Genomic DNA, 8,834 nt, shown 5'->3' on the forward strand with positions numbered 1-8,834 from the left:
CATAGATTTTTTTTTTGCTTTCTTGAAATTAAACTATTTTTTAAAAAATTGTATTCTTTTAAAACCCATAGTTCTATGTTGTCTAACAATGTAAAAGATGAGCAAGGGTCCCTCCCTTTCAGATATCTAATAATTCTTCAAACATTCTTGAAATCCATATATACATAAATTGAATATAATTCATTACACTAATAAATATATAAAATATAGTCTGAAATTAGTGTGTTTAGCTTTTGGTGAGATGGGAATTTTAAAAAATATGAGTTGTCGCAGACGGGCAGTTACACATCTGTCCACAAGATGGCAGCCCATGAAAGAGGGACAACGTCGGCAAACAGCTGGATCTCTTCCGTCACTTCCTCTTTCGTTGTCCTTGGCAGAAGCAGCGTTTCCACTGTTCAGGATAAACACATGGCTAAACTGAGCAAAGAGACCAAACAGCGGCTGCAGCAGCTGTTCCAGTGCGGCCAGTTTGTCATCCGATGGGGTTTTATACCAACTGTGCTGTACCTCGGTCAGTATACGAACAGGAGCAGGAGAGAACACGGTGGGCTGACGAGACATGCCTCGCTCACGTTAGCCAGTTAGCTTAGCAACTACGAGCTAGCTACGAACTTTTTTTTTTCCATGGCTTGTGGGCGTGATTTCACCACAACTTTGAACTAACACAGCTATTAATTGTCAGCTGTTATTCAAACACCACGTTACAGAAGAAAGTAATGAATTCATTTGCAGATCTGTTAAAATGAAGTGAATAAGATTTGTAGCATTCAGATTGAGCGTGTTAGAAGCGAAGAGGTAATAGATTTCAGATTGCCCTCCGGCGAAGCAAAGCTGCTGTGCGTGTAATATGATGCATGATAATGTTTACTGGTTGTAGAAGAAGTCCTGTTTACTTGGGTGAACTGTTCAATGAGTGCAGTAAATGATAAATCTGTCCGTGTGCTCCTTATGAACGCGAATTGTCGACCTTACTAGCATGTGAGAGTTTTTATTGCATCATAAGCACAAGGCTCAGTTCCCATGAGCTTGGATCTAAAATGTTGAAAGTGCCTCCCCTTCGAGTACCTACTACATATAAGTCTAAAACATTTTATTTTCGTGCCTTATGTCTAGGGCACGTGTGCAGTACTAAAATACATGATTGTGGTTTTTTGTACATGTGGGGACCTTAACACTTTTGCATATGTGACCTCACAGCCAGTAGAGTTGCCCTCTCGTGACTTCAGCGTTTTGGAAAAACCAGCGCTGATGTCATACTTTCTCTTGTCTCTTTTCAATCCCTTCACTGCAAAAATAAAATCTAAATATTTGCTGCTTCCAGCTCCTCAAATGTAAGGATTTTCTCCTTGTTTGTCATTTCTGATAGTAATTGATGAGTGTTTGGTTTTTGGTTGGATAAAAGACCAATATGACTATATATATAATATGAGCACTTTGTGCTCTGTGAAATTAGGATGAGCATTTTCACATTTTTTGATGTTTCACAGACTAAATGAGGAATCGGTTAATTGTTAAAATAACTGTCAGATTAATCGATAATAAATAACCTTGAGTGGCAGCCCAGCTGCAGTGTCTAATGCTGTACGTGTCAGGCATTTGTGATAGTGTTACAACAACTAGTCAGTGATATGGTTTCATTTTGTCTTTGTCTTGTGAGAGGATTTGAGGATTTTTCTTATGCCAAAATGAACTCCTTTTTAGTGCGGCTTGCACACCTCAGTCTCTGAAAACATGTGCAATGCGGATATTTTATGCTCTGAACATGTAATTGATAACTTAAAACTCAGAAATATTCAGTTGTATGGTTAAGGGAGGAGTAAGTTGAGACTGTATTTAGCCGTCCAAGATTCTTATCTTTTTCTCAAGAATCCGTTGCATCATGCTTGACTCCGTTCATGACCTCTCAATGTAGCCAGCAGAAATATTGGGGAAATGAGTCTTTTCCTTTCTGTGTGTGTGAGAGAGAGTGTGAGGTGGTGAGTCAGATGTGCTGCTCTCCATGTTCCTGATGTAATTAAAGGGGCTCTTTCACACCATTTCACAAAAGTGAGATCTGCAAGACCTCAGCAGATGTCAGCTCTGTGATGCAATGAATTTTGCTTTATCATTCTTAAGTGCACATGCAGCTCACAAATTTAATTGGTAGAAATTCGATTTGCTCTACCAGATGCTTGAAGCTAATCATAATACACAACTGTCACTTTTCTCAAAAGTAAACCAGTGTGCTTCAGTTCTTCTGTATGGTTTTGATTTGCAGGTTTCAAACGAGGAGCAGATCCAGGAATGCCTGAACCCACAGTTTTGAGGTGAGGACATGTTGTTTTGACATTTGTGCTTCCTGTCAAATCATGTGTGGTTTCAGAAGTAACAAGCAGAATGGTGTGAAATGTGACGCTAAAAAGTTTCTATTTCACACCTATGTGTCGCGGCAACATATTTCCTTTAGTCGTGGAATAGGTGGGCTAACTGTCAATCTGTTGTATGAGTTGGTTTAATAACTGTCAGTCAAGTCAAATCTGTAGTTCTTCATATCGTGGGTTAAGATTGCTGACATAGAACTTCAGTGAAATAATAACTTCAACAATGCCATAAACCTTTGCCTCAAGAAGTGTTTCTACAGCCGCAAAGTGCGTCAAGACATGTCTTACCAGAATCCACAGTTTCTCCTCCTACGATGTCAGAGCCAGGGATTTTCAGTGTCACAAAAGTGACTCTCCTTTCGTTTCTAGTTAGATCGCCATGGTAACTTATGCTGCACACCTAATGTGATCTGGAGGAGGTTAATATTCAAAGTTTCTGATTAAAATGACTGTTAAGAGTGCTGCGTTTTTCTTTCCCTGACGCTATTCTCTATGAGCAACAGAGATTCTCGGCAGAAGGAATGCGTTTATATATGCAAACTTTCTGAACTGGGGTGCAATTACAGAAACACAAACTGTATGCATTGCGTTTCGGTTTTTTGTGACAGGACCACACATGCATTCAGTTGGCAATGATGAAGGATCAAGTCTGATCTAAATCCGACTTTAATGTTTAAATGTGTGGTATCCGCATTTCTCTCTTGGCTTATTTGCAGCAACAGTGTTGTGCTTTCGCTGTAATTTTTTTTAGATTTTATTTTCATCTTCATAGCTCTCCGTAATAGCAACCTGCTCCTCTTAGCTGAGGTTGGCAGCAATGATTAGTGCACTTTTGCGCGGTTCTTCCGAGTCAAATGACACACCAGAGGAACACACACACACACACACACGCACAGCCTGAAGCAGAAAGCCAGAGCTAACACAAAGTTGCACCATTGTTATACTCTTTATATGTGACTGTGTTTCAGGTTTTGTTGAGCCAGCTCACACATAGAAAGCCTGGCTATGTCCAACTTGCTTCATAGTATACCCCTCAGGTGTTGCAAGATATCTCTTTAATTTATTGAAGTTCATGTCTTTGAATGTTCCTCCACATGTTTGGTTTGTAATAAGCAAAGAGCAAGTAGTTCACATATCCTTCTTCGAATATCCCTTCAGTCATCTCAGATGCGTTTTGACCCTCAGCTAAAATGAACCGTTGAAAGGGAAATACAAAATAATGGGACTGATACAGTAATGATATAAATGTAATAAACATTTTTCCGTTAGCAGGAACAGGACTCTCATTTAATTGATTTGCTTTTTCTCTTTCTGACAGCTGCAGATTCTGAGTATCCATTTATCTAGATAATGTTGGCTGTTTTTAATCTGTGGTTGCTACACAAGATGACTTAAACACTTCCTACATTTAGTAACACGACGTGACATCTGATACTGCTTAATACCTTATCAGATGCTTTAACTGTCAGGTGAAACCACTTGAGAAGTTCTGTCTTGTTTAAAGGATTTGTGTTGGTGTGTCATCAGTGAATGTTAAAGATATATTTAGAAGATATTTGGGGGAAAAAAAAGTTTTCAGTGATGATACAGCAGCTCTTGGGCTCTGTACATCAGCTCTACAGTTTCTGGAGTCGAACTGAAACTATTTTTCTTTTCTCTAGTTTGCTATGGGGCTAAGGAACGTGTCCACACAACATACAGTCCAGTCCTCCCCTCTCAACAAGACCATGTGACCCAACTGTCATTGGAAATCCAGAAAATGGACATTATTTATCACTTTTCACTCCAAAAATCACACTCTTAAGTGTCTGAGAAGTAAGGAATGAATATTACCTGCGGCCATACTGTTTATGGTCTCATACATATACAGTACATTTGTGGAGAGTGTCTGCAACATGGATAGAAGATATTTGGAGAAACCAACTGGAATCAAGACTTTGTCTCTGCAAATATGTAGTCTTGACTAGACTATCTGTTGGTGTTTTGTTTGCAATGTCTGTCAGTGATGTTTGGATACAAAATTCATTCCTCGTTTTTTTCTCTTTTTATTTGTAATTTAAAGTTCCTGAAATTAAATCCTCACTGAAATGTCACTTTTGTCTTTATTACCGGGTGTAGTGTAACGCAGTACATTTATTCAGGCAGTGGTACTTGTGTGTACCACTGTACTCTGTGGTACTAGTGCTTGACTCGAGTCTTTTCTTTCCATGCTACTTTCTGCTTCTTCTTCATGATACTTCAAAGAGGAATATTGTCCTTTTTACTTCACTGCATTTATCTAACAGCTTTAGTTTGATGTTTTGAGCTTATAAAAAGATGTTGAGGTTTGGGTAATTTATAAACTATGTTTAGAGTGTGGTATTAGTCCTTCCACTGACGTCAAGGAAAACTTCTTCCACCACTGACCCGGACTCCTGTTAATCTTAAAACTACCAAAAGTGTGTCTTTATTGTAAAAATTGCTCCAAAAAAATCATGTTAAGAAAAAACAAAACAAAAACCCAACTCATTGTGATTTGATTGTATGTTTATGGAAAAGTTTGGAAAGTCCACGCAAGATTCTGCCAAATAACAGAAATAATGATTCACAGATAACTGCTCATTACACTTTTTGATTTTCTCTTTTTAATACTCATATTTTCCAGCCTCCATCCTGATAAAATCTGCAAGTGCCGTTAAAAATAACTGCAGAGTGTGAATGTGCGACAGTCGTTGGAATGAAGAAACTTGTTTCTTATCTATGCAAATTATTTTATTTTTATCTTCTGCACAAAATTGACACAATTTAACACCACTCGGTTGCATTATAATTAAATTAGTAGAAACTCAGTTCAATAAATAACCACTGACAGTACTGTAAATATAAAAATGTTCACAGAAGTAGATGATGCATTTATTGCTTCAATTTCTAATAGAAAGTAACAGTGCTGCTCAAGCAACATCATCACAATCCAGAAATGAAGCAAATCAAGTCACTCTGAAGTACAAATTGCATTTCTAGTGCAAGAAACCCACAACCGCGTATTTTCATAAATAACACTTTTCACCAAGTATAAATAGATCAAATAAGTTATGCAATAGTGGTTAAGCAAATCTCTGAGATCTTTAAGATACACACAGTTATAAATTGCTGTAGGCCCACTACACCTACAGTCAGCGCACTCAGAGCTTGCACTTTTAACACTTTCCTCTTAATGCCACCCAATTTCCCTGAGGTATTCCTTAATAACCAATTTTTTAAAATACTTCCATCTTTGGTAATAGAAACTGACAGGTACCGTAATCCTGTTGGCTATACTTCATCTGGGCTTCTCCGCTTTCTCGATTAATCTACTGATATCAACGAGAAAGTAGTGGAAGTGGTACAGGATGGCGTGCGCGGTCATCTTCCTGTGGAAACTGTCAAGGCTGTCGAAGTGGCTCAGCTGCTGCTCGTCCTGGCTGCTCGTCAGCGCGATCACCTGTCCAGGGGCCCTCATCTGTGAGGCAGAAGTGACAGTGATGTATGATCACAAAAAGGCCTGGGATGCGACACAATCCATTCACAATAGGATGGGATAAAAACATGGATCGATAGATACTTCATATATCGCAGAGGGAAATTAACCAAAGACAATTGTACAATTGACATTAGAAGTAGAGCGGTAAATACGTGAGCTATAAACAGTGGTGGAATGTAACTAAGTTCTCAGCTTAAGTACAAATTTGAATGACTTTACTTGAGTATTTCAATTTTGTGCCACTTCCACTACATTTATGAATAAAATATTGTAATTTCAAACTACGTTTATGTGCCATAGATATAGTTATTTGTTACTTTGCAGTAGTGCTGCCACTTACGTTGATTTTCATTATTGATTAGTCTGCCGATTAGTTTCACAATTAATTGGTTAATTTTAATCATAAATGACAAATAAAAGCAGCAAATCCTTACATTTGAGAAGCTGGAACCGACAAATGTTTGATGTTTTTGCTTGAAAAATGAGATGATTAATCGATTATCAAGAGGGCTGATAACTTGAGAACTGATAATTTTCTCTCAATCCAGCAATCTATTAACTAATCGTAGCAACTCTAGTTCGCAGATTACATGATACAAAACTCAGGAGTTTTTCTAGTACAAAGCTCTGCCACTGTTAACTCCAAAATATACAAATTAGGACAAATTAATTCCACCCTGGCAAGCTACTACTGTGAAATACAACATACACATGAGTGTATCAGCAATAATATTCAGTAATGTAACAGCAGGCAGGTCTTTTACTCATATTGGAGTATATTTACAAAGTGGTACTACTTTTACTTTAGTGAAGGATCTAAATAGCAGCGCTGTTGCTCCGCACACGCACATTACGCACAGCGCGTAGGGCACCAAGTGCCAGCAGGGGCACCAAAAAGTCAGGCTCGTGAAAGAAACATCACAATAGGCTAAGTACTAGTAACGATATGGCACCACAAAGCATTTGTGCTTAGGGAACCCGAATGGCTAGCAACGGCACTGCTAAATAGGCTTCTTTTAACTGACTTTAACTAAGATGCTTAAAAAAAGTAAGTAACAGTAACAGTGCCTGACACAATGGCCACCATCAAATATTAACACTGTTACAAAATTCAATCCAAAAAGACAAACATGCAGCATCTCACACCCACCTTTTTTGCGATCTCTGTGATCAGGCAGCTGCTGCGTGTTGCCAGTGACGGGATCGTGCTGCCGGGGTACTCCTTCTCCACATACTTGAGAAGAGCCGTGTAAGTAAGCAGGCCCCGGACCAGCCTGTGGAGACAAGGCTCCTAGAGAAAGAACACAAAGTCACTGTTAGTGCGCGCTCAAATGAAACTCATCACACAGTTTTTTTTTTATCTTCTGATGAGAAAGGAGGAGACACGCTACCTTGTTGAAGTTGCAGCGAGGATTGCCTTCTGGAAGTGAGGAGACTTGGTAAGACTTCAGAGATTCGTAATCCACCTGACCTTGGAATTCATCTTTAAACTGAGGAAATGACAACAGGCAAAGTGATGGCAGGCAGGAGTGCAGTTTCGGCTACTTTATACAATAACTTTAAAAAATGGAGGAAAAAATCAGACACCATATATCAGTGAAATGAAACATTGAGCACGTACCTCCGTTTGGAGTGCTTTGGTAATGTCAATGGCCCGCTGCAAGTTATTTCTCAGTTGGTCAGTGGACGCCTCAATCTCCCCGTCGTCACCTGAGGGGTCACCTGCAGGACTGTCGGTGGGCGAGTTTTCAAACGGAGCCCCGGAAGCGCACTGCAGCAGAGCGGCCAGCATCACCGCACAGAGCGAATACGCGTCTGTTTGGAGAAGGAAAGCATGAATGAATAGAAAGAGGAAGAAACGCAGGAAACGAGAGATGGCATCACAGGCTGCAAATCACTTACTGAGTTTAGAGGGCATGTTGCGCTGCTGGGAAGTTCTTGCTGAGTTTCCACTGATGCTGAGGGCTGTCGGGCCCAGGAGGAGTTGCCTTGTCTTTGCGATGGGCTGTCATTTTATATTCTTCAGACTGGAGGGATTTCCCAATTTACATCCCTGCAAGCAGCTTCGGAATTAAATGTTTGCGTCAAGCATCCGGTGTCTGATTGTGGTTTTGATGAAGATAGCGGGAGTGTCCATCTTCAAAATGACGAGCGAGAGCAGAAACTTAACGTAGAAGCCGCTTTGATTCCGTTTCCTTCAGATGTAATAACGGGATTATTGAACTTAATTAAATTAATTGAATTGAAGTTAAACATATATATATATATATATATATTTAAGAAAGTAAAGCAATAACAAAGCACGCTTTAAACACCCACACACTCGCATTGACATAACTGTATACAAAAAAAAAAAAAAAATCCCTTTGATATTTTCGGCCAAATAATTTAAAGGGAAAATCCACTCAAAAGCATACATTTGCATGATGGTAAAAGCAGTATAGATCAAATGTACAAAATATATGACGGGGAAGTCACATTTGCGGTAGGCTTTTGGTTTTAATTACACACAGAGGGATTAGTTGCGTGTCTCTGGCAACTTTGTGGATTATTTACATATGCCCCCCCCCCCCCCCCCCCCACGCCAATTTTAGCAACACTTGGGATGTAAGGTGTTCTTCCTCTCACACGACCAGCTGAAATGATCACCAGGCCTATCTGAGCAATCAGGCAGGGATTTTTATCATTATTCTGGTACTGTAAAGAATATGTTTCTGCAATTAAGTTTAACTAGTGTATGCAATAAGCGATTTTCTTGTTGTTTCCTCACACTGATATTGTGTGTCATGTTCCTGTTGTAGTATTAGTCATGAAACTGAGTTTGCACATTTCAAGGGAAGCAAAGTCACATCCTGATCACACAGTCTGCAAGACTGCATCTTAATAACTGATTTGAATATGACAACCGTGATTACAATGGCAGTCAGAAATACACTGCTGCCTTAAATATCTGACTTAAGTTGAATAATTAG

General features: G+C 39.3%; 2 protein-coding genes across 2 annotated transcripts; one reads left to right on the forward strand and one right to left on the reverse strand.

Annotated features, from left to right (window-relative positions):
- The first annotated feature begins 344 nt into the window (after positions 1-344).
- Positions 345-4,456, forward strand: tomm7 (translocase of outer mitochondrial membrane 7 homolog (yeast)). The gene is made up of 3 exons (XM_046418199.1): positions 345-514; positions 2,261-2,309; positions 4,025-4,456. Exons 1-3 carry the CDS (start codon positions 412-414, stop codon positions 4,038-4,040), a joined length of 168 nt encoding a protein of 55 aa, XP_046274155.1. The 5' UTR covers positions 345-411; the 3' UTR covers positions 4,041-4,456.
- A 642-nt stretch (positions 4,457-5,098) lies between these two features.
- Positions 5,099-7,958, reverse strand: LOC124074869 (interleukin-6-like). The gene is made up of 5 exons (XM_046418198.1): positions 7,765-7,958; positions 7,484-7,677; positions 7,254-7,352; positions 7,013-7,153; positions 5,099-5,841 (listed from the first exon to the last, which is right to left on the reverse strand). The coding sequence occupies exons 1-5, from the start codon at positions 7,778-7,780 to the stop codon at positions 5,662-5,664; spliced, it is 630 nt and encodes a 209-aa protein (XP_046274154.1). The 5' UTR covers positions 7,781-7,958; the 3' UTR covers positions 5,099-5,661.
- Positions 7,959-8,834: the final 876 nt, after the last annotated feature.

This window comes from Scatophagus argus, chromosome 17, assembly GCF_020382885.2.
Source record: "Scatophagus argus isolate fScaArg1 chromosome 17, fScaArg1.pri, whole genome shotgun sequence".
Taxonomy (NCBI): domain Eukaryota; kingdom Metazoa; phylum Chordata; class Actinopteri; family Scatophagidae; genus Scatophagus; species Scatophagus argus.